The sequence below is a fragment of the Colius striatus genome, chromosome 26, assembly GCF_028858725.1.
Source record: "Colius striatus isolate bColStr4 chromosome 26, bColStr4.1.hap1, whole genome shotgun sequence".
In the NCBI taxonomy this organism is placed as follows: Eukaryota; Metazoa; Chordata; class Aves; order Coliiformes; family Coliidae; genus Colius; species Colius striatus.
In genome coordinates, this window is record NC_084784.1 from 3160256 (window position 1) to 3184666 (window position 24411).

At 56.6% G+C, this 24411-nt stretch overlaps 2 protein-coding genes across 3 annotated transcripts; both read left to right on the forward strand.

Annotated features, from left to right (window-relative positions):
* The first annotated feature begins 71 nt into the window (after positions 1–71).
* On the forward strand, positions 72–17738 carry ACVR1B (activin A receptor type 1B). Of its 2 annotated transcripts, none has more exons than XM_062015488.1 (9): positions 72–193; positions 8492–8731; positions 9446–9694; positions 10650–10880; positions 11261–11428; positions 11964–12120; positions 12591–12715; positions 13769–13899; positions 14350–17738. In XM_062015488.1, exons 1-9 carry the CDS (start codon positions 79–81, stop codon positions 14473–14475), a joined length of 1542 nt encoding a protein of 513 aa, XP_061871472.1. In that variant the 5' UTR covers positions 72–78; the 3' UTR covers positions 14476–17738. The 2 variants fall into 2 exon arrangements, with proteins under 2 accessions (XP_061871472.1, XP_061871473.1); XM_062015489.1 differs by lacking the exon at positions 72–193 and adding an exon at positions 7900–7969.
* A 1857-nt stretch (positions 17739–19595) lies between these two features.
* On the forward strand, positions 19596–23504 carry TAMALIN (trafficking regulator and scaffold protein tamalin). The gene is given in 9 exon segments (XM_062015494.1): positions 19596–19727; positions 21412–21461; positions 21877–21931; positions 22289–22391; positions 22482–22575; positions 22660–22726; positions 22829–22895; positions 22997–23282; positions 23284–23504. Coding segments are annotated over 9 exon segments (978 nt in total). The 3' UTR covers positions 23408–23504.
* The last annotated feature ends 907 nt before the right edge of the window (positions 23505–24411 follow it).

Genomic DNA, 24411 nt, shown 5'->3' on the forward strand with positions numbered 1-24411 from the left:
CGCCCCCGGGCGCGCGCCGCCGCTCGCCCCTCCCTCAGGCGCTGGCGGCCGCTCGGTGCCGAGGCCGCGGCGCTCGCCATGGCCGCCCGCAGCCCCCCGCCGCCGCCGCCCCGCGCCCATCGCCCCTCGCCGCCGCCTCCCGCCGCCGTCCTGCTCGTCCTGTGCCTGGCCGGCTCGCTCGGCGGAGCCCGCGGTGAGTGGTGGGCCCCGACCGCACCGGGCACAACATGGCGGCGGCGCCGCCCCGCCCCCGCCCGGCGCCCTGAGGGGGGAACCGGCGCGGGGGGCAGCGAGGGGAACCGGGGAGGAATCGTGAGGGGAAACCGTGCGGGGGGCGACGCGAGGGGCTGAGGGGAGAGCAGGGGCGAGCCCGGGCCTCGGGGTGAGGCCGGCCCGGGGGGACCTGAGCGGGGATTGAGGCGGGGGTGGGGTTTTGGGGGGGTCTGAGGAGGGGTAAGGGTGGGATGAGGGAGCTGGGGGAGCGTGGAGGTGCCCCTGAGGCTGTGAGGAGAGCCCTGGGGGGTGGGAGGGGGTGCTGCGGGGAGGAGGGAGGCAGAGGCGGGTGCTTCAGGGTGGGGGATGGATGAAGGGGGAGAGGCTCTGGAGGCATCAAGGGCTTCGTGCTGGGTTGGACCCCGCGGTGTGTTGGGTGATGCCGAGCCCCTGGAGCGGGGGCCGAGCCTGGATGGGGAGGGGGAATAGGCTGGCGGGGGGATCCTGGAGCTTTCGGGGGTCTGTGGCCCCCGCGGAGGGGACAGTCACTGTCGGGCAGCAGCTGCTGGGGATGGAGGGCTGGAGGAGGGATGCTCTGAGGAGGGACACGCTCAGCCCGGCTTCGGTTGGGAAGGAGACCTGGGCATCTTCCTCCTGTGTGCAGGAAATAACGAGGGAGAGTGGGACTGGGGAGGGGGCCGCGTGTGCGCGGTGGGAGCCGAGGCGTGTGGGTCAGCGCCGTGTTTCTGCGGCCCCGGGGAGCTGAGGCTCGGCACAGGGCAGGCGGATCAGCCCCAGGCTGGGAAGTGCCACCACATTGTTGTGGCCAAACCGTGGGAGTTTGTGGCCTCTTCCCACTGGGCTGTTGACCCAGTTGTGGGGGGGGGACCTTTGGCACCAGAGATTGCAGGATGTGCTTGGAATCTCTAGGGTAGTTTTGGTTTGTTTAAAGAAACCTTTCTCCAACCCTGTGCCCGTGGATTGAAACGCCTGTGAATATTTGTTTGGATGGAGATGAGCAAGGGAAGGCTCTTTGTTTTAGCTGTTTGTTCTGTGCTGATCCTTTTTCTCTACCTGGGAGGGGGGTAGGTGGTTGCAACCACTGCCACTTCTAGGGAAAGAGTGAGGGGTGTGAGCTCCACGTTCTCTTAATAGCTCAATCCTTTCCCCCAAAGCATCTCAGAACATCTGTCGGCAGGGACAGAGGATGGACAGGCCCGTGGCCTCTCCAGCGTCTGAGGCTTCACACAGTCCATCTCGCTGTGGCTATCGAGGGCGATCGCTGCTTGTGTAACCCAGGTGCCTGTTCCAACAGGAACCACACTGAAACGTTTTCTTCTCCTCCCCAGTCCTCTCGCCCTTTCGTGGTAACGAATCACCAACCGACTGTCAGGAGGTAATAACTTGGTGTGTGCAGATCCAGACTTGTTAGCCACGGAGAATGGCTTTAAAGCCCACGAGGGCACTAGGTTAGGGGTGTATTAGCCGAGGCCCGTTGAGTCTGGTAACACAAATGTGCTGTAGGGGAGAGTGGCTGTGCTGTGTCTTAGCCTGAAGTGAAAACCAGCCTTAAGAAGGTGGTTCAGCTTTCCTGTGATAGATGGCAAAGCAGGACTGACGAGCCTCATGGCACGTCTGCTCAGACTTTCACTTGGCATTTCGTATCCAGCTGGTGTTTATTAAGAAAAAAATAGTAATAAATAAACAGGAAAAGGCCAATTGGCTGTGTGTGTGTCCTGGAAACTCGTGGGACTCCCAGTGCCTTTGATGCTGGGTGCTCTATGGCTGGCTATTGTTTCCTCTCAGTATGTCCTGGTTTTGGTTCACCCTGCACGGGGAAAAGTGTGAGCTCAGCCCGGCTGCAGGGGCTTGGGGGGGCTGTAGGATGGCAGGGGCAAAGGGCTTTAACCCAGAGGGTTCTTTCCTGCTTGAGCAGCCGTGGTGCAGACCCCATGTTTGCCCTCAGCCAGCCAGGGCTGCCCTGAGCATCCTGCTTTAGACAAGAAATCTTTAACAGCTGCTTATCTCAGGGCAGGATGGGAAAACATCCCAATTTCTGCAGTGCTTGGGAGCTGTGAACCTCTGTGTGCATTGGTAAACAGAGTAGAAAGCACCCAGACACAGAGACACACACACACACACACACACACAAAACCCCCTCCTTCCTTTTGTTTTTTTTAAAGGGAAAAAAAAAGGAGCTGCCCTGTGCAGTGGTTAGAGGGTGGTTGTAGGTAGAGGCTTTGTTTGCGTGCCTGAAATAAAGCAGCAGCAGTCTTGGGCCAGCAGATTTTATTATTAACACCTGCTTAAAATATTTACCCGGTTAAATCAGGCGAGCTCAGCACGGCCCAAAACTTACGACTTTCCAAGAAAGGCTTCTCTAACTGGAAATTAAAAACAGTGTCCAACAAACATTCTTGAACTCCTTCAGCTCCTTGGCCAGACAGCTCAGGGTGGTTTTTTTTCTCTCCCTGGGCACAGCATCCACTGCCAGTAGTGGATGCTCCGGAAATCGCTGTTGCGAAAGGACTGAAGTGAAACGTCAATTCTCTGAACAGCAAAGCAAAGTTCACTGGGTGTTGACCAGTGGAAATATGTTGTGCACGGCGCTGGGGGCTGAGCAGACCGAGAAGAACTGCCAGTCTGGAGGGAGGAAGCTGTGACAGGGATGAAACCTTGGGTAGTGCTGAGCCTGTAGAGTCAGACCCTCGTGTGGGAGCTGTCACACGGACGGTGAGCACTCTCCTGTCCATAGTATTTAAGCCACCGGCTTCCCATTCTCCATCAGCATTGATTAAGGACCTGTGTTTACCTTTTTCATCTGAAAAGCAGACTTCTCTGCATAGTAAAACCCCTTGCCAAAGGCTTGCTGCCTTCTGTGGGCTTCTTGGAAGTAACCTGTGGACTGCTGGGTGTCAGAATGTAGACTGCACGTTAAACAACCTGTGACTTAGCCTCTGAAGCAGTACGTGCCCGTGACCTGGGAATACACAACCTCATTCTGAAGTCTTGGAAGCTGTTGGTAACGACCTGTGTGGCTGCCTTGCCACGCTGCTGGTTTGCAGGATTTCCTTCCCCAGCACTGGGATGGGATGGGTGGCTCCTGGACTGGTTTCCTAACAAGTTAAAACACAAACTGGGTGTCAGACCAGAGCCTGGAGAAGGGAGTTCAGAGCCATATGTCTGTGTTCTGAGTCGAGCAGCAACAGCACAAATGTCAAGGCTTCTGCTAATTAACCTATTAATGATGAGGCTGCTGTCGATTCCCTCATTTAAAATGTATTCAGAAGCTCTCCTGTTGTGTCACTTGAGGAGATGCAGGGAAAGTCCTGCACTTTAAAGGCAAAAAACACGTTCTTCCTGCCTTTTTGTTGTTCCATTTGCTGTGTGTTTTCTAGTCAGCCATGATGTGTTCGTGTCAGGTTCGACCTGTGCCAGGGGACTGCAGCCAGCTCGAGAAAGTTGGGACTCTTGTTTCCAACTTTAAATACCCAAGTGTCATTTTTGGTCTCTGGATGACTCGTGGATGGAAGTGCTTTTCTTTTTTTCATAGTACTTTGCAGCTAATTTTAACTGTTTCCTGGGGTCAGTAGATTTCCTAAGCCACCAGCAAGGAGCAAAAGAAATGCTGAGATCCAAAAGTAGGAGGAGGGAGGAGCTGATGGAGCAAGCGAGGTGTAGGAAAGGTATTGGAGGTGGGAGTGCTGTATCTATGGAAGGACAGAGCTGTGCTCATTTATTCAGCTCCTTTGTAAGGGAAAGGGAGCAGTGGGCACATCCAGAACTGGCCCTGGACTTGATTTTGGAGACAATGGGTGTCGGTGAGCTGGCACTGGGGCTTGGGGAAGGTGCTGGTGTGCCGTGCAAGATGGGTGTTTTGGACTTGGATGTATCCTGGACAGGATTGCCCCCAGGCAGCAGGAGAATCAAGGTGACTATAGTGGGCAGTAAGTCTTTGTTTCTAACATCTGTGTCAGATGGCTCTGAGAGTCTTGGGGTCATTTGGCTGGAGGAGAAGCGTGAAGGGACTCTTGGAGCAAAACCTCTGCTCCCTTGCCATAGAGGAATGGATTTTCCTCCCAACCTGCCCTTGGGCAAAGCGCTCTGTGATAAAGGTTATCCTCCCTTTGCTCCAGCAGAGCATCTAGCAAAACAACGAAAGGTATTTCTTTCTTCCAAGCATGTTTACACACGTCTCTCTCCATTATAGCATCTAAAGAAACAGCAGAGCTACAAACCCAATTGTTTTCCATTTCTCTTGCTAACATTATGCTGCTGCAGCACTAAACCATCGCTACCAGATCGGCTCTCATTAAGTTAGGTGCTGCACAGAGACGTCATAAATTGCAGCTCCTGTTCCAGAGCCTTGCAAAGGCTCAGAAGTCAGGGGAGTCATTGTGCTTCCAGCCCCAGCTCATGAAAAAGAACAGCAGCTTACAATTTCTGCAAAAAAAACCCCTCTGTTTCTCTGGTAAATACGTGGGTGGTTATTGGCAATTTTACCAATTATCATCTTCAGGTTAATTATCTTAATACATCTTGATCAGGTTGTGTTTAGCCCCGAGAAGATGTCATCTGGCATCGCTCAGCTTCAGGAGGCTTTGGGAAATGTATTCCAAAGGGTGCTTAACACCATTGCCTTGGATTTTGCTGTGAAACTTTCTCCTGTCTAGCTGCAGAGACATCTTGACACATGCAATCCTGTGTGAGAATAAATATGTGCAAAATGAGCTCAGATAGTTACTGGGGGGGGGGGAGAGAAGTGTTTTTTTGACTGTCAGAGCTTAATATTTTAGACTCCCTGGAAGCTACAGCTCTGATCCACAAACCCCCACCTGTTTGTTTGGATCCCTTTTGTAAATGCAAGTTACTTTTAATGGGGGAATTTGGTGCAAAAGGGCCTTTTTTTTGGTCTTTCCTTCTGCTGTGGGTAATTCAAAGTGATATTTGTGCCCCTGGTTCCTGCTGTTCCCGTCACCCTTGTGAGGAGCAGATGCTGCTCATGGTCTCAAGGTGATCACTAAAGAGTGCCTGGCCCAGCAGCTGAACCCCAGGCTCTGTTAGTCGAGGTTCAAGCAGAGTTTGTGTTTTGGCAGTGCCAACAGACCGCTCTGGATTTTAAGCAGGGCGTTGAGGGCCAGCACGGGGCTGGCTCGAGGGGTGTCGGGATCACACGGCAGCACGGCTTCACCTCACTGCAAACACCAACCTCATCCATCTCCTGAGTGAGAACAAAGCTTTCCTTCTGAGACCCTGCAGCTTAATGTTAGGCCTGTTTAAACAGCTTCTTTAAAGGGCTGGGTTTGTCTGTGAGCAGAATGTCAGAAGGAGCATGCTGAGCAGATAGAGCAGCCTCTGCTGCCAGCTTCTGTAGCACCTTCCATGCAGACTCATCCCCAGGCCTTCGAAGGGGAGCTCAACACCCTGGCTGTGTGAACTGCTCTTTTGTTTTCCTTTGCCCCATCTATTTTCTCCAGCACAGTCAGTTTCTTTTTATTAAGTAGATTAAATGTTTTGCTTAATGGGAGCTTTTCTTCCCAGATAGAAAGAACGCTGTTGGCATGAAAACTGCTTTTATTCACTGCTGTCTGCTCCTGCTTCACCCAGGAAGCACCTGAGAGATGCCTGGTGGGAGGCTCTGCCATATGCACCCACTGAATGAGGGTACCTGTCCATTTTCTGACCCCAACCCAAGGGGAAAACAACAGTTGCATTTTTGTCCTGGATTCTGGTGCTACTGAGATGAGAAGAATTTTCCCTTCTGGTTACTCAGACTGGAAATGTTGGACTTGTGTGGGTTGTCCTGTAATTCCCCTCGGTGGCAGAAGCTCCCCACCTTGTCAGCAGGCCCTGATGCAGAGGGACCTTTTCTGGCACAGCCAGTGCCCTCCTGGCTGCCAGCGTGGGGGTGATGCTCAGGGAGGGGGTGACTGTGGCAATGGGAGATGTGGATCCTGGGAGTTTTTCATCATAAAGGCAGAATTAACCCCTAGCACCATGAGGGAGACTGGAGCTGGACTGCATCTCCAACCCAGGGATGTGACCATCTTCCCTAAAATTCAAGAGTGCTTACCTGCAGGTTATGGACAGGAACAGCCAGAAAAGCCCCTGGAGGCACCGGGGTCCTACCTTGTGGGTAAACTTACTTCTTTTTCAGTTCTCCACATGGAACCCAGCAGACAGAAGCAGCTCCTCTGCTTTTCTTCTCCAAGGGATGCTCAGTTTCAGGCCTTCAGTGAGAAGTTTACAAATCCAGGTTTATTAGTGCATTGAGGCGTTTTGTTTACTTCTGAGCTTCTGGAAGCAAAACCGCCACAGCAGAGTTTTGCTGTATCTAAATCAAGTTGGAAGGAGCCTACACAGTGAAATGTGTGTGCTTGAAATGTTTTTGATAAAGTAATAAAGGAGATGCTTTAACATGATTTCCTTTTAAGTGTACTTGAAGGTAGGAATGTGCCCTGACTGCTCTTTTCTATCTCATGTTTTCATAAAATCTCCTTTATAACCAACCTTTGTTCCCTGAGTGTGGGGATTTTGCAGAAGAATTGTCTTTTCTGTGCCCTGCTGACCACTGGAAGACTGTGGACTCAGAGCTGTTGTCAAGTTGAACGTTCGTGGGGGTGTTTTTTTCCTTGCATTATAAAGCTTCCACTTAAAAGCTGCATCATCTGTGGGTGTGCTGCTCTCCACCCTTCTCTGTACGGTTCAGTCTTGGGGTCTTCCCTGTCCACTTCCTATTCTATGTCCCTTTTCCTGGGCCTGTGCTAAGCACAGGCTGAGAAGCTGCATTTGCTTGTGATGCTTTTTAAAGACATTTCACTTCACAGCTCTTCTGTGTGTTACTGGCTCTTTGCTGCTGCTGCAGTTTGGAATCTGTCGATTCAAAACTCACCAGGCTCTGCGGTTTGTTGCCTGTCTGAAATACAGGCAAAACTAAGTGAATAGTAATGCAATTAGCCTAACTGATTTACCTAGGACACTGGCCATAAAGGCTAATGGGTGTCTTCCTGGCTTGGATTAGAAATAGTGTGGCCAGCAGGCAGTGATTGTCCCCTGTGCTGGGCCCTGGTGAGGCTGCAGCTCAAGTGCTGTGTTCAGTGTTGGGCCCCTCATTGCCAGAGGGATGCTGGAGCATGGCCAGAGACACAATTGCTCTCTGCAACTCCCTGGCAGGAGGCTGTGATGAGCTGGGGGTCAGTCTGTGCTCCCCAGTAATGAGCGACAGGACAAGAGGAAACAGCCTCAAGTTGCACCAGAACAGGTTTAGATTGGAGACTGGAGTGAGAGGGTACAAACAGACAGAAGGCATTTAACCACCAGGCTGGGGAGAGTTAACTGTGGCTCCTGTATCTTTTAAAATGCTTCTTCAAACCCTCTCCCTACCTGAGAGCCCATTTCTGCAGCGGGTAAGTACATGTTTGCTGATTCCCTCCGGGAAGGCTGAAAGATCTGATGAAAGCCCAAGAAAATCCTGCGTGCTGCTAAACAAGCCCCACCCTTCTTCTTGACATTGTTGTGTTGGCTCTTTGTTCCCAAGGATGGTGATGCCTGGGGATTTGCTTACACTTCTTCAGGCAGCCTGAGAAAAGCACAATGACAGCTGGGAGGCGGAAAGGAACAAGAAATATGTGGGAATGTGCCTCAGAGTTTCTCCTTCTCTCTTTACCCAAATAATCTTCATGGTGAGCAGGCAAAAAGCCAGGAATTTATTTGACCCAAGGTAGTGTCTCGGATCTGGAAGGCAGTTACTAAAGAAGTGAGTGATCTCGTTGGGTGCAGCACGCTCGGCTTGTGCAGTCGCTTGGGATCGGGTTTGGTTTTGGCAGCTGCCAAGTGCTGCCTGTCTCCAGTCAGCTGGGGAGGGTCATCGCTCGCTGACCTGTCGTGGGCAGCGACTTCAGGTGAAATCAAGTCTGTGGGTGTGAGTGAGTGTTGTTTTGGGTTTCAGTTCTGACCCTCAGCTGGGCTGTGAGTGGATCTTGGTTAAATCTAGCCTAGTTTGTGAGGATGGCTTGGGTCATCAGTGTGAGCGGTTGCAACAGGGGGAGGAAAAAGGACTGTCTGGAGAGTCGTCTCTGGAAAGGCTCCTCTGCTTCCACGTTGTGTCTTGTGCTTCGATGAGGTTCGAGCGTGAAACGCTGTGGCTTGTTGTGCTCCCAGAGTCTGGTTCCTGAGCCCCTGAGTGTCTCATTTCCCCCGAAATGGCAAAACTTGGAGAAAGCTCGCTCTTGTCTGAGTGTTTGGTTTTAAAGGAGTGCCCTTGGTGTGATTTCTGCAGCTCTGACGTGTCTGTGCTCCGACTGCAAACAAGCAAACTCCACATGTGAAACGGACGGCGCCTGCATGGTCTCAGTCTTCAACCTGGATGGAGTGAAACATCACGTTCGGACCTGCATTCCTGAGGCCAAGCTGATTCCTGCTGGGAAACCCTTCTACTGCCTGAGTTCTGAAGATCTGCGTAATACTCACTGCTGCTACTCTGATTTTTGCAACAAAATCGATTTAATGGTTCCCAGCGGTGAGTAGAGAGCTGAATAAATGGCCTGTTTGAAGTGGGGAGGAGAGGAGCTGCCTGGTTGGGAATAAAGAGCGCTCAGCCCTGTTTTCACTTCTCCCCTTGGGTTGCACCTGATCACTAGGTTCATTTCCTTGATCTGTTAAAATGGAAATAGTAGAAAACTACTTCAAATTAAAATGTGAAGTTGCTTGAACTCCCCTGTGACCAACAAAATGTCACCAGGTGAGGAGGTTGTGCTTCAGGGTAAGAGAGGCTTCCAAAGTTTGGGGTCTTTTGCAGCTTTACTGTACTTGGTAGCTCCAAGCCTTCACTGGCTGTTACAGGGCAAAGGGGAAAGAGGGAGAAGTGAGTCCTTACTAACAGAATGGGTTTTCTCTTACTTGGAGAGCTCAAGTGGAAGGTAAAATGCAGACCGCTTGAGCAAACTCAGCCCAGAACAGGCTCTGAAACAGCGAGTGCCAGTAATCCCTGATCTCACGACTGAAGCTCCATCTTCTCTTGGGGAGTTTTAGCTGCAGCTTGTCTGATGAGTTGATCAGTCCCATGTTAATGCTGTTACTTGATGTGCCCTCTACCATCCTGGAACAGAGAGCTTAAAGCTCTTCAGGCTCCAGGAGAATAATTAAACCCCAAGGAGAAATTCCTTAAGAAACTCTTGTGAAGGAGTGAAGATTTTCTTAAAGTGTCTGTTTTTCTCCTCCTTTTCCTCTCAAGGACACCTGAAAGATAACGAACCCCCATCGAGCTGGGGTCCTGTGGAGCTGGTGGCAGTGATTGCTGGGCCTGTCTTCCTCGTGTTTGTTGTCATGATCATAGTAGTCTTTGTTTTTCATCACCACCAACGAGTCTATCACAATCGTCAGCGGCTGGACATGGAAGACCCCTCTTGTGAAATGTGCCTGTCGAAGGATAAGACTTTGCAAGATCTAGTCTACGATCTCTCCACCTCTGGCTCTGGCTCAGGTATTGAGATATGACTGTAGGAGCCTCTTCTGGGCTCCTGGATGCCACAGTTGCCTCATCAACCCGTTCAGGTTGCCCTGAGTAACATGGAGGGCAGGTTTTACATTCGTTGCACAGGTGCTGTGGCCACAATCCCGTGGCAGTGTTGAGTGCTTAGGCTGGGTACGAGCAACAGTTCAGCTCCCTCTTAACTGCTGATGCATGAACACAGCTTTGTGTGGCTTCCCTCCCTTCCTGCAAGAGGCTCACTCGAAAGGCTGCGTCTGTTTCGAGTTTAGGCCTGGAACTGAGATTGGGTTGAAAACAGAGAGTAAGTGCTCACCTGGGAGTTGTTGGCTTTCAAAGGAGGATGCAGGATGTCACCTGTAAGGAAAGCATCCCCAGAAGAGACAGGGAGCCTTTGTTTCAGTCATTGCTTTCAACTGTGAGAGCAGTTAGGTTGAAAACAACAAGTGAATGTAGGATAATCCACAGAGACTAGAGCAAGCTGATGTTTGACCAGGGAATAAACCTTTAGCACCACATCTGTGTCTAAGGAGCGTTCTGGGATCTCTCCTGTATGCTGGCCCAGCAGGTGAGCACTCACATAAGCAGTGGCACCTAGATTAGAGCTCAGCTCTTAGAGAGGTTCTGGAGCTTTACTGCTTTCCAGCAGTCTGTCTGTGATGAGTTCCACTCTTTGCATATTCAGGCTCGAGTGTCTTTGATCTGCCACAGAGCTGCTCTGTGTCTAATGGCTGGCGGCTCACGAGCTGCTTCCCAGAGATGCTGCCTGAGCAGCCGAACAGCACATCCTACACAGGAGCTGCCACCCTGGAGCTCGTTCAGCCTGCTGGTTGTTCTCAAATCTAGAACCTTCTAGCTTTGACAACTCTCTACTTCATCCTCTGAGGGTGTCAGGAGTTTCTTTTTGCCCCCAGACACATTGATTCCTCTGGTCTCTTCTTGCCCGTAGGTTTGCCGCTTTTCGTCCAGCGGACCGTGGCTCGGACGATCGTCCTGCAGGAGATCATCGGCAAGGGCCGCTTCGGGGAGGTGTGGCGGGGCAGGTGGCGTGGAGGAGACGTGGCTGTCAAGATCTTCTCCTCCAGGGAGGAACGTTCCTGGTTCAGGGAAGCAGAAATCTATCAAACCGTTATGCTGCGCCACGAGAACATCCTGGGATTCATCGCCGCGGACAACAAAGGTAAAAGGGGCCTCGGTGCTGAGGGCAGAGACCTCGCCAGCACGTGGTCTGCTCTTGGGAGCTGCACTTCCTCACTTGCACTTACAATTAAATGGTTAAAGAGGACTGTCAGCGTGCTTTGCAGATGGTTACACCTTTAGAATGCTCCTTGCCACAGGATGGTGAGGCTGCTGCTGTTGAGAGGTGATGGTGCATTAGCTGCACCGTACCACGCTGCGTTTTCCCTTCCAGGTCTTTACCTTATTTGCCCCTGGGCTGGCTGATGAGCTGCAGCCTTACCCAGCAGCTCTCCTCTGTGCCAAAAAGGGTGCAAGATGGTGGATGGTTGCATGCCACCCCTGCATCCTGTGTGTCTGAGCTGAGTCTCTTTCCTGCTGCAGATAACGGGACGTGGACTCAGCTGTGGCTCGTGTCTGACTACCACGAGCACGGGTCGCTCTTTGACTACCTGAATCGATACACAGTGACTATCGAGGGGATGATCAAGCTGGCCCTGTCTGCTGCCAGCGGGCTGGCCCATCTACACATGGAGATCGTGGGCACTCAGGGTAAGAGCAACATTTGAAGAGGTGCTGGGAATGCTTGAAGGGGGACTAAGAAGCAGAATTGATGCCGGGGGGGGTGCTGATGCGCCACGGAGAAAACACCGACTGAGTCAGCCCGGGTTCGTTTGGTCGGTATTGACCAGAAATAGGCTGATTGCTTTGGCTGGCTGCAAAGTGGGTTAGCTTTGCACTAGCTCCTGGGAGTTGGATCAGCATTTCACATCCCCGTCCTAAAATTGGTGCTGCTTGGGTGGGATGTTAGCGCAGGCAGCAGCAGAATTCTCAGCTCCTCGCTTCCACACCAACGCATCGCCGTGGAGTTTCTGTCCCTCTTGAGGCCTCTGGGTGCTACTGCATCAGCAGAGCCTTTGTGGCCTGGCAGCGCTGCTCTGTCCTTCAGTGCCTCCCAGCAGGAAAAGTGTGTTGCAACACCCAGAGTTTAACGAACACCCTGAAATCCGGTGCTGCCGCTGCGCCAGTCTGACTAACACATTTCACCAGACCCTCACCCCTGCTGCTTTTTATTCTGCTCTGTTAGGAAAGCCTGGGATTGCTCACAGAGACTTGAAATCCAAGAACATCTTGGTGAAGAAGAACGGCACGTGTGCCATCGCTGACCTTGGCCTGGCTGTCCGGCACGATTCGGTTACGGATACGATTGACATTGCACCGAACCAAAGGGTTGGAACCAAACGGTAAGAGAAGGGTGATATCAGAGGGTGACTGGCAAATAGATTCCTGAGCTGCTGCTTGAGCACTTGGTGACAATCTCTACCTGAAGCACTCCCATGTGTCTCGCAGAGCGTTGGCCCCATGCCCAGATGGATGCTGGAGGGACTTTGGTACCTTTGTGTCCATTTGCCATCAGGCTGAGAGAACTCATGTAACGCTCCACATGCAAAGCCTGGCATTCTGGAGAACCTTTTGGGGCGTGTTCTCTTCAGCCTGATGTGCTTTTGGTTGGTTTTAGCACTTTCCCAAATTGCTATTCTTCTTGCATTGTTGTGGTAGCTCTGTTAGACCACAGGCCCCAGTTCTGGTCTGACACACGCTGTGCAGAGCAGAGCTGTGTCTGCTGGGAAGGGCTGGGTGGGAAAACTTACCATTGACTGTCTTCTGGAGACTCTCCTCTTAATGAACGTGCTCTTCCTTTCCTGTCCTGCAGATACATGGCCCCTGAAGTTCTGGATGAAACCATTAACATGAAGCATTTCGACTCGTTTAAATGCGCCGATATCTACGCCTTGGGCTTGGTGTACTGGGAGATTGCTCGGAGGTGCAACGCAGGAGGTAATGCCCCTCATTGCCTGTCCCCTGGTGGGATTCACTCCTGGGGGTCCCAGCCTTGGTGTTCCTCTGGGTCAGGTGTCTGTGAAGTTGGAGGAACCCCAGAGAAAGGGGCTGCGGGAGGGCTAAGACGACCAATGGCAGCCTGGGGGCAGCAGGAGTGTGGGCAACAGGGCCAGGGAGGTTGTGCTGCCCCTCTGCTCTGCCCTGGGGAGGCCTCAGCTGGAGTCCTGGGGCCAGTGCTGGGCTCCTCAGCTCCAAATGGACAGTGAACTGCTGCAGAGAGTCCAGTGCAGGGACACCGAGATGATCAGGGCACTGCAGCATCTTCCTGCTGAGGAAAGGCTGTGGGACCTGGGGCTGTTCAGCCTGGAGAAGAGGAGACTGGGGGGGGAGCTCATGAATAGCTCCAAGTGTGTCCATGGTGGGTGTCAGGAGGTTGGGGCAGCGCTTTCTGCTGTTGGACCAGGACAAGGGCTGATGAGATGGAGCTGGAACACAACCAGTTGCACTGAAACACAAGGAAGAAGCATTTCAGTGTGAGCTGAGGGAGCCCTGGCCCAGGCTGCCCAGGGAGGGTGTGGAGGCTCCTTCCTTGGAGCTCTTCAGCACCCCCCTGGACACGTTCCTGTGTGACCTGACCTAGGTGGGAGCTGCTTCTGCAGGGGGTTGGGCTGGATGAGCTCTGCAGGTCCCTTCCAACCCCACCATGCTGGGATTCTGTGACTTTCTTCCCTGGAATCCCTGTAAGAGAGTTTTGGCACAGGCAGCCATAGGCAGGAGTGGTGTGACAGCTCTGGCCCTGTGCTGGGAACTGTTGCTCTCAGGATCTGACTCGGTGCCACTTGAGGCAGCTGCACTTTATTTCCCTGCATTTTTTTCCTCATGAACTCAAATCCCAGATTCTCTGTTTCTGTTCTAAATAACTGCAAAGTGTTGACGCATCTCGGCAGTGAGTCATGTAGTGCAGAGCAGTATCAGCCTGCCTTCCCTCAGCACTCTGGCAGTGCTGAACCCTTCTCCCAGGTGCTACATCTCCCCCTCTCTGCCCTTCAGGTATCCATGAGGAGTACCAGCTTCCCTACTACGACCTTGTACCCTCTGACCCTTCCATTGAGGAGATGCGGAAGGTCGTGTGTGACCAGAAATTACGACCTAATATCCCCAACTGGTGGCAAAGCTACGAGGTGAGGTCTGCTGTCATCTTCACATCCCTCCCCCCCCTCACTAAGGTGAGGAAAGCGTCAGCACTGCAGGTTGAGCTGAGATTTTAGGAGGTGTGGAGGCCACACGGGGCTGCAGCCAGGCAGCAGCAGCCTGACAAACCAACTTGGGAGTCAGGGGAGAGGAGGGTGCTGGCTTCTGCCATTGTTTCATAGAGCCCTAGAATTGTTTTCTTTGGAAAAGGCCTTGAAGCTCCTGGAGTCCAAGCCCTCCCTCGAGGCCCTTGAGCTCCTGCCCTCACCCTGCCCAGCCCCACAGCTTTGGGACCCCTCCAGGGCTGGGCACTCCCCCAGCTCCCTGGGCAGCCTGGCACAGGGGCTGACACCCCTCTCAGGGAAAACAGTTCTGCCTCAGCTCCAAGCTCAAGCTCCCCTGGCACAACTTGAGGCCGTTTCCTCTCGTCCCCTGCCTAGGCACTGCGGGTGATGGGTAAGATGATGCGGGAGTGCTGGTACGCCAACGGAGCCGCTCGCCTCACCGCCCTCCGCATCAAGAAAACGCTCTCGCAGCTCAGCGTCCAGGAAGATGTGAAGATCTAGACCCTGAGCCTCCAGCAGGAGGAAACTGCACAAAAGCTGCCATGCTAGAGTAGACATGTGATGGAGGCCTACCTCTTGTTTCTGCCCAATCTACTGCTACCAACCAGCCAAGGTGACTACAGGCTGCTCGGTGGGGCGACGGAGCCCATGGGATTTGCTCTCTTCCCTGCTTGGGTATGAAACCTTTTTATGATCACCTCCTGACAGTGTGAAGACTTGAGAGGGGACTTCAGACCTGAGGGATCTCAGCCGTGACCCTCACTCTTTGTTTCTTTAATGGAAATCCCTGTCAAGCTCAGTGCCCCCGCGGGGGGCTGGGAGTGGGAAGGGAAAGGGAAGGTTTTCTTGCCACACTCCCGGGGTTTTTGTTTTCCCAGGGACTGGCAGTTGATGCAGAAAAGAAACCCGACCACAGCATTTGCAAAACAAATGGTGCTCCCTTCTGAGAGGCTGAGCCTGAACACTTTTATCAGCTTCACAAAAACATTTCCCTCCTCCTCCTTTATTTTTTTTTCTTCCCCCTTTTGTTTTGTTTTGTTTGTTTTTTCCTTTCTCTCTTCAGCTTGAACAATTCAGTGTGAGCCCAGCCCCAAGGGGGGCTGTGCACAGCCTGTGTGCATGTGCAGGCCCCTGCCTGTCCCTTCTCCTCCCGTGGTGGCTCATCCCTGTCCGTGCTTTCTGTGCATGTGCAAACCTCAAAGAGTGTCCCGTTGGTTTGAGCTGTGCGTGCTGGTGCTCTCTCCTTGTCGAGTAGTGAGCTTTGTGTCTAGCTTTGGACGGGCTGCTTCAAACCAGACCCTTAGCTCTTCCCTCCCGTGGGTGCTGTGGCCTTTTTGCTGTCCCCACGCCCGGCTGCAGGAAGTTCCCATCAGGTTGCCTCACTGCCACCCCCTCTCTTTTCTTAAGACAAAACAAATGAGGGACTGACCTCGCTCTTGGAATCCACACTTTTTGTCTTGAGCACCCCCCCTGGGGTTTGTGTCTCTTGGTAAGGTGGAAAAAAGACCCAGGGGAGAGAGATGGCATCAGAGAGCAGGCACTGGATGAGACCAGGCCATGGAGGGGGAATGCAGGAGACCATCTCCTAGGAGCCCAATTCCAGGGCCCCCCAGCCAGGCAGCCTCTGGAGCCCCCTCAGCAGCGTGGGGCCAGGCTCTTGGGGGACCAGGAGCCGACAGCAGGGGCGCAGGGTTTGGAAATCCACGTCCACCTTTTTAGCTTCTCCATATATAAATATCATAACCTGGAAGTGGCTGTGTGTAACTCGTGTGGGGCTGGGGGGGCAACTGCATGACTTTTCTTTTTGGTTTAGATGCCGAATCAGGGTGAGGTGCAGCTGTTTTGGCTGTTGTCTACAGCGGGGTGTAGCTGGTTTGGCTGTTGTCTACAGCGGGGTGTAGCTGGATTGGCTGTTGTCTACAGCGGGGTGTAGCTGGTTTGGCTGTTGCCTGCAGTGGGGTGCAGCTGTTTTGGCTGTTGTCTACAGCGGGGTGTAGCTGGATTGGCTGTTGTCTACAGCGGGGTGTAGCTGGTTTGGCTGTTGCCTGCAGCGGGGTGTAGCTGGATTGGCTGTTGCCTGCAGCGGGGTGCAGCTGGTTTGGCTGTTGTCTGCAGCGGGATGTAGCTGATTTGGCTGTTGCCTGCAGCAGGGTGCAGCTGGTTTGGTTGTCTGCAGCAGGGTGCAGCTGGTTTGGCTGTTGCCTGCAGCGGGGTGTAGCTGGTTTGGCTGTTGTCTGCAGCAGGGTGTAGCAGAGGGGGCAATGGCTGAGGGCTGAGCATCGGCAAGGTGTAACTCTTGAAGCCATAACTTTTAACTGGAGTTGGTTAATGAACCTTATTTTTTATTGCTGTTAACTGTTATGTTGTGGGAGGGTCTGGATTTTAACTTTTTTTAACGTTGTTAAGTCTTTCTAAGCGAAGAAACACGAACCCAACCCGTGGTTGTTACCTCTTGAGCTGTTTGTAAAGAAATCAGTGCAAAAAAAAAAAACCACACACAAAAAAAGGTAAAAACTACAAAAAAAACAACCAAAAACAAACCCAACCCAAATGCACAACAGCCTGATTTACACTGGAACTGTTTGTACTCAGACCTTGCACCTGCTCTGCCAGGTGAGGTTTCATCTCGGCTCCGGCACCGGGGTTTTAACTTTCTGTTGGGGTGGTTGTTTGTTTTTAAACACTCTGTTCTTGCTGTCTGTGGATCTGTTGTGTCCCTCGTCCTTGGGCCTCTCCCCATCTTGTCTGTGAGGAGTGTGGTTTTCCCATGCCTGTTGTGGTGGGAGGGTGGTTGGGGGGAGTATCCAGCCACACTCCTCCCTGCCCCGTGTCCTGCCTCAGCCAGAGGTTACCGTGTGTCTCCGGTGCCATCCATCCCTTCACCAAACCCTTCTGCGTGCCGAGGCCGAGGTGGCGATTCACAGACACCCTAAAGGCTCCTCCATCGCTGCTGTGTGGAGACACCAGCCACAGCCTGTCCCAGGGGCTGGGGAGGAGCCTTTGCCACCATGACATGACCCACGTAGGAAGGGCCATCCCCATGTGCCACGGCGAGCGCCGCCGGCCTCTCCTTCCCCAGCACGAGCCTCCCGTCCCCGTGGGCTGTGAGGCAGCTTCTCGAGGGCATTAACTGAGCCCCCATGACTTGCACTGACTCGCCCCAGCCCTCCAAGTGTAGCCACACATGCATCTGCCTCAGCGCTAAACCAAACAGCAGACAGCGGAGCGGTTTCAGACGGGGCGAGGGCAGGACCAGAGGGGATCCCCTAGGAGCCAGGGTTGCAGAGGAGCCTCGTTTGGGGTGAGGTGCAGGATCCCAGCTTGGGAACGCTGACTATGTAGCATTTACACAGCACTTTTCATGCAAACACGTGCCAGGGAGGCGCAGTGCTGACTCTGCTGCCTGGCAGCACACACAGGGACGGCTGCAAGGAGCCCAAAGCGAGGAGCTGGGCTGGGAGGGGGAGAGAAGGTGTCAGCAACTGGAGGGCAGAGGGCGTGAGGGGGAGGCAGAGGCAGGGAGCTCGTGCTCCTCATCGTGGCGTGGGGCCGAGCAGTGGTACGCCGGCTTCAGAACAGATCTCTTGGTACTTAACCTGCCCCTTTCATTTGTTTGGGTTTTGTATATTTTATTAGAAACGGACTGTAAAATAGCCACTTAGACACTTTACCTCTTCAGTATGCAAATGTAAATATGGTGTAATATAGGAAATCTTTTGTTTAATATAAACCAAGGCTGTCGATTTCTGCTGTACATGATTAAAAGGTTGTTTTATTCACCTGAGGTGTTGGAGTCTCTCACGGTTTGCTGCCAGGGCGTAAGGAGGGAGGGAGGGCCAGGTTGGCAGAGCTTGCAGCCACTCAGAGAAGTGTCTGGGGAGGGCTTCTCAGCAGATCTCGGTGCTGAATGTTTCCTTCAGGAGCGGAGAAGCGGCTTCCATCTGCCCCTGGGCGCTCGGGAGGTGGGAGAGGGGAGGTGGAGGGGGGAGGGGTTTCCAACCCTGTGTCTCTCTCTGGGGGGACGGCAACTGGAAGCAGGAGAGGGGGGTACAGCAAGCACCTCCCTGGGCCCCCACAGATGGACCTGGAGTGTCAAAGAAGGATAAATCTTAGTCCAAAGGGCCTGGTGTCCCTCCCAAATCCTGTTTGCTCAGAGGGCAGCCTGTGCTGTGCAGTCTGTCCCCACTAATTCTCCCTAATTGGAGCCTCCTGTGAAGGAGCATCTTGTGAGCGGATCAAGGGGAAAATCCGTGGGGTCCCCATGGGCTCAGACAGGGGAGGGGGGAGGCTGCCATCTGCACTCCCCCCTCCTCAATTCCCAGCTTTGGCCACGGCCCCCAGGAAGCTCAGACCCACCCTGGAAAGCGAGGCAGTGGGTGAGGTGAGACTGTGCTTGCTTGTTTTAAAGCAGAACTTGTCTTCACTCCTCTTTAAGGAAACGTGATGGGAAAATGGGTCTGGGGTGGCTTCAGGAGAGCGGCCAAGCTGGCACCTGGGCTGACAGCTTTTGGGAACCATGTGAGATGTTCTTTTGCTCCCTGGTGAAAGGCTGTGGCTTGGTGCCTGGGGAGGAGCAAGGGGCTCAGACTTGGCCTTTCCCAAGCACTTCCACGCTGGGAGCAGCTCAGCTCTGGAAGCTCTCTCGCCTCCTGGTAACCCCTGGCCGGGCTGTGGGCGGGTGGTTTGGCTCTGACTCCAGTGGGATTGTTACAAACTGGGGCTTTTGGCAAATTTTAAATAAACATCTGGGCAAAGTCCTTAAATTCCAGCTGGAAAATTCCTGTGACCTCCCAGCACAGCTCGGCGAGGGGCTGCCCAGAGCCGTGCGACGTGTCTGCAGCAGACGCCGCGTCTGCCTCCGGGAATTGTTCTTTCCTCCGTGCCCAGCACCGGCACCGCTCCTGCAGCAACAGCTTAAAGCCTCGTGGAGGCAGAGCCCTGGTCTCCTGCTGGCCTCAGCCTCCAGCTTCTGCCTTGAGCTAAAGCTTTGGAACGTGGGGTGGGGGAGCCCTGGCCCAGGCTGCCCAGGGAGGGTGTGGAGGCTCCTTCTTGGGAGGTTCCCAACCCCACCCAGACACGTTCCTTTGCCCCCTGAGTGAGGGGAACCTGCTGTAGCAGGGGCTGGGGCTGCAGCAGCTCTGCAGGGCCCTTCCCACCCCCCACCATCCTGGGATTCATCCTGTGCTTCTCTGCTTTATCCTGGCACTATCCCCAACCTGAGCCTGGGACCAAGGGTACCCGATGGTTGTGACCTCCAACAGCCTGCCGCTCAGCCCCTTGTCTTCCTTCAGAGCCCTGCTGCCTCCCAGCATCGTCCCTCGGCCTTATCATCATCATCATCATCCATCATCATCCTCATCATCATTCTTCCCGCGGGAAAGCGGGACCGCGCGGGCTCCCTGCGCGGGACTCGGCTGCGGAGGGGGCGTGGCTTGGAGTGTGGTGGGCGTGGCTTGGGGCGAAGTGGGCGTGGCTTACCTGTATGTGGGCGTGGCTTGTCGCAGCGCCGCGTTGTTCGCTGCCGTGTGGGCGTGGCCACCTCGGGGTTTGTGGGCGTGTCCTCCCCTGGCCCCGCCCCCCGCGGGCTCATATAGCGGCGCGCGCGGCGGCCCGGCCCGGCCATGACCCTGCGGCGGCTGCGGCGGCTCCGGCCGAAGGACGAGGATGCGGCGGCGGCCCCGGAGCGACCCGAACCCGCCGATGTCTACCGGGCGCTGGCGGCCGCCGGCGGTACCCTTCCCCGGGTGCGCAAGGTAGGGCTGGCGGGCAGCCCCGGCCGCGGGAAGGGGTTTGTGTGCGGGGGATTCCTCCCCGGTGCCCCGCCACCCCGCAGTTCGTGCACCGGCGGCCGTCGGGACACGGGGAAGGAGGAAGAGCCTTCCCCGATGTGCGCCCCGTTTGCTCACCGGGGCTCGTCGGGACCCAGCGCCGCGACTGGCAATGGGCTGGGGCTGGGGGGGGGGAGTCCGGGGATGCGGCTTTTCCTCATCCCGCGCGGCCGCTGGTGCCTGCGCCTCACTTCGGTGTTTTCTCCCCGGCTTTTGCCGTGCTCCGGTGGCTTCCCCGTGTCCCCAGACTGCCCCGGTGACTCCCCAGTGACCCCACAGCCTTTTCTCTGGGTGCTCATCCTGGCCCGTCCTGCCCCATCGTCTCCCCTCGCGAGTCCCATCCTGCCCCACCGTCTTCCCAGTGTCTCCATCCCGCTCCAGTGTTGTCCCCCGAAGCGTCACGCCCTGTCCCTGTTCCTCCCTGCAATCCTCGAGGTGCAGCGATGGGCTCCCACTCCTCTGTAGGTTCCCATGGCGCTGGGACAGACGTGTGCCCATGGCCCCTGAGCCCTACCCCGCACGGAGGGCGGGGGAATGGGGGTGCAAGGTACCCCTAAGGGCCTGGCTCGGTGAGACACGGCACCATCCTCCACTACGGCCCGGGGAAAGCCCCTCTCCGGTGGCGCTGGGGCTGTCACCGCCCCGGCGCTCCCCCCGGCCCCACGGCGCTTCCTGAGCGTCGGAGGGAAGCGAGAGCAGAGGCGACATCCGGAGCAGAAGCTGCTGTCGGGGCTGTGCTGGCGCGGGACAGGTCACGTGCAGTGGCTCTTGGTCCGGGACACATCCCCGGGGGGACAGAGGGTGTCCCACACCACCTCCCCATCGCCGCGGTGACGTGAGGGTCCCACACGCCGGGCAGCAACTTTCCCTACACTGAACTCGCCCGATTCGAGTGGTTTTTGCACCAAAATGCCCGTGGACACGTTCCAGACCAGCAGACACACACAGGGCCGGTGGCACCCGCATGGCACAGAGCGGGGGGAGGCGGTGGCATGTGGGCCACCACCGAGATGAACCACGTGCCACTCTCAGGGTGCACCACAGCGGGGCTTGCCAGAGCCCAGCAGCCACGGAGGGGCATTTAGGGACAACCCCGTCACCTCCTGCCCCGCAGCGGAGGGTCCTGCCGTGCCCGGCCAGTCCCTCCAAGCCGCCCCCGCCTCTGCATCCTCCACAACAGGAACATTGTCTGAGCTCGGGAGGGGGATTTGGCATGAAAGAAAAACCCCAACTTTGTGACCACAACAGGGCCTTTCTGTGCCCAGGAGCCCCCCCCCCCCCCCCTGCTCCCCGGAGCGTGGCGTGGGGTGCGGCGCGGGCTGACGTCAAAGCGTGGGGCGAGCGCGGAGCAGATGTGAGGGTGGCTTTGAGCATCCATGAAAGCCTCGTTATGCCCGGCCAGCCCGGGGGGAAGGGGGAGGGAGCCCTGGGACGATGGGAACACCCGGGTGCTGGTTCGGTGCCGGCTTGGCACGCTGCTCCCCGGGGGGGTTTGGTGCTGTGCCGGTGGGATGCTCCGGTTTGGGTGTCCCTGGAGGGGGTTGGCAGGGGAAGTGGGGCACGTGCCCCGGGATGGTGTCCCCTGCTGACAGCTCTCCCTCTGCCACAGGGCACGGGGCTCAGGTGGGCGTCCCCGAGCCAGTCCCCGGAGGAGCACAGGTAGGGACAGGGATCTGGGCCCTGCTGCTGACAGGGGGGACACGCAGGAGCGGGGCTGTGGTCCGTGTCCCCTCTCTGCTCCAGATACCCCCTGAGGGCTGGAAATGTGGGTGATTTTAGGGGGGATCCTGGGGCAGGTGAGAGCAGTCGTAGGGTCACAGGTCCCTGGGGGACTCTGCCACCCCTAGACCCCATGGGGACCCTGTCCAGCACCCACAGGACTCTGACTGAGGTCGTTCTTTGGGAGGGGTCCTATCCTGGGGAGGGGGATCCTGTCTTTTGTGTCCTGCCCAGCACAGAGAAAACCCACACCCCAACACAGCATTTCAGCAGAGGAGTGCCTGAGGTCTCAGGAGACAAGTCAGGGTGAGGGTTACCAGGGCCTGGCCTTGTCCCTCATCCCCATGTCCCTCAGGAAGGTGGTGACGCTGGAGAAGAAGGCAGAAGAGACCTTTGGCTTCGAGATCCAGGTGGGTGCCGCGCTGTGCCGTGCTGGGCCATGCCATGCTGCACTCCCCACCCTTCCAGCCTGCACCTTGCTTTGCATCGAGGGTATTTTTAAGTTGTCTCTGAGCCAGGGTTTATTTCTGGCAGTGACAGAGCCGCTTGGTTAGTGGAGCCTCCCCTGGCCCTGACAGCGGGGACAGCCAGGGGGGGCCCTGCTTGGGGTGCAGCCATCAGAGACCAGACGCCCCAAGCAGGGCTGCCCCGTGCCCCCCAACAGCAATGAAATGCAATTGCTGCCCCATGTCTGCTCTGTGGAGGGGTTGAGGGAGACCCTGAGGGTCCCTGTGCCCCTCACAGAACCCCCCCCACCCCTGTTTCAGACCTATGGGCTGCACCACCAGGACAGGAACAGTGTGGAGATGTTCACCTTCGTGTGCCGGGTGCACGGCGGGAGCCCGGCTGAGGCAGCGGGACTCAGGGCCGGTGAGCACATCCCTGGGGGGGCTGGGGGGTCCCCAGCAGCTGGGACAGGGCACCCCTGAGCCCCCCTGAGCCCCTTTGCCACTGCTTTAGGGGACACAATCACAGGGGTGAACGGGCTCAACGTGGAGGGCGTCCGGCATCGGGAGATCGTGGAGATCATCAAGAGCTCGGGCAACGTGCTGTGGTGAGCTGGAGGGTGCAGGATGGGGGGGGGAGGGGTCACGGGGTGCCCCCCCAGCCCCCCACACTGACAGCTGCTGCCCCACAGCCTCGACACGCTCTATGGGACGTCCATCCGGAGGGCTGAGCTGGAGGCTCGGCTGCAGTACCTGAAGGTGAGGTGAGGGGGGACTGGAGGGAGTCGGGGTGGGGGGGAGTGGGGAACTGGGGTGTGTGTGTCCCCCACAGGGTCCTCACCCCCCTCCTCTCCCCCACAGCAAACGCTCCATGAGAAGTGGGGCGAGTACCGCTCGCTGATGGTGCAGGAGCAGCGGCTGGTGCGGGGTGAGTGGGGGCTGGGGGGGAAGCTGTGGGGGTACCCCCCACCCTCTCCCACCCCCTCACACCCCCTCACACCCCCTTCCCCCCGCCGTGTTCCCCACCAGGCGTGGTGGCCAAGGACCCCAACATCTACGCCACGCTGGAGTCCATCCGCTGGTGCCTGCAGGGTGAGGGGGGGCTGCCCAGCACCTCCCCCAGCGCCGGCGGCAGCGACGACTCCCTCTACCAAACGTGTCTGTTCGCCTCCGCCGACTCCCTGCACAAGGACAAGGACAAGGACGCCGGGGGTCCCGCGCCCCCCCCGCCACGACCCCGGCCGGCCTTGTCCCGCAGCGCCAGCCTCAAGTGCGGGGGGGGGGCCGGGGGCAGCGGGGCGGCTGTGGGCGCGGGCCGGGGACCCCGGGGAGGGGGCGGCCGCCCCCCGCAAGGGGCGACACAGCAGCTTCCGACAGAGGCTGCTCAAGTTCATCCCAGGACTGAACCGGGCGCTGGAGGAGGAGGAGAGTCACCTCTGACAGGGGCCGTCCCCCAGCCCCCCCGGGCCTATTTATTTATTTATTGTGAGGGGCTGTGTGCCCCCCCCCTCCCCCAGCTCCCCGGGGGCCACTGGAAGGAGATCAGGGTTTGACCTCGGGGGTCCCAGCGTGGTCCTCCAGGGCTGTGGGGGTCGTGGCACACATGGACAGGCGCAGGGAGCCTCTGCCTGGCAGCTCCAGCAGCCACTGCTCATCTCAGGAATGGGTGCCCTCCTCGCTTGGGGATATGGACAGGGGGCTCTGTGTCCCCCCCCTCGCCCCAGCTCGGGGGTCCTGCTGCCCCAGGGGCTTTTGTACCGCTCACCAATACAGAGACGTTTTGCAGCAGCGTGTGGCTGTGACTCGGGGGGGTCAGAGCCCTGCAGCCCCCCCTTGGCCCCCTGTGCTGACCCCTTTGCCCTCCCGATGGGCTCCAGGCAGGAAAGCTTTGGGGTGAGCGATGTCACCTCGGACCCCCCGTGTCCCCCCCACCCTCCGCTGCTGCGGGGCCTTGGCCAGGCCCTTCCTGCCCCGCTTCCTCCGGCAGCCGCCGGGAAGCCGCTCCCACCCCGAGCCCTTCCGGCTGCGGGGGCCGAGGTGCCCGCGGGGAGTGGGATGGGCACTGGGGTGCCCCCCCTGTTCCCTGCCCCACAGCCCCCCCAGCCCCACTGCAGCAGCATCCCAAGACCTTGGGGTACACAGAGCCCCCCTGGCCTCTGCAGTGAGCATGCACGAGGATTCCCTTGCACGAGTGTGACATTGCACGAGGACTCTGTGCAAGCCCCTAGCCCTTTGCCACCTCTCCGTGCCTCAGTTTCCCCGCTGCCTTGTGTTTGGGGAGCCCCTTGCTCTGATCTCCTGCACCCCACAGATGAGCCCTGGCATACACAGCCATGGCTCAGCACCCCCGGGGCTGCTGGAACGGGGGTCAAGGATCAGTGGGTGCATGGGGCTGCAGGTGCATGCGTGCGCTGCATGGCTGCAGGTGCATGTGCGCGTGCTGC

Coding starts and splice junctions, on each gene's coding strand:
- ACVR1B (XM_062015488.1), top strand. CDS start 79: ATGGCCGCCCGCAGCCCCCCGCCGCCGCCGCCCCGCGCCCATCGCCCC. Junction 194..8,491: donor CTCGCTCGGCGGAGCCCGCG/GTGAGTGGTGGG, acceptor TGATTTCTGCAG/CTCTGACGTGTCTGTGCTCC. Junction 12,121..12,590: donor CAAAGGGTTGGAACCAAACG/GTAAGAGAAGGG, acceptor CCTGTCCTGCAG/ATACATGGCCCCTGAAGTTC.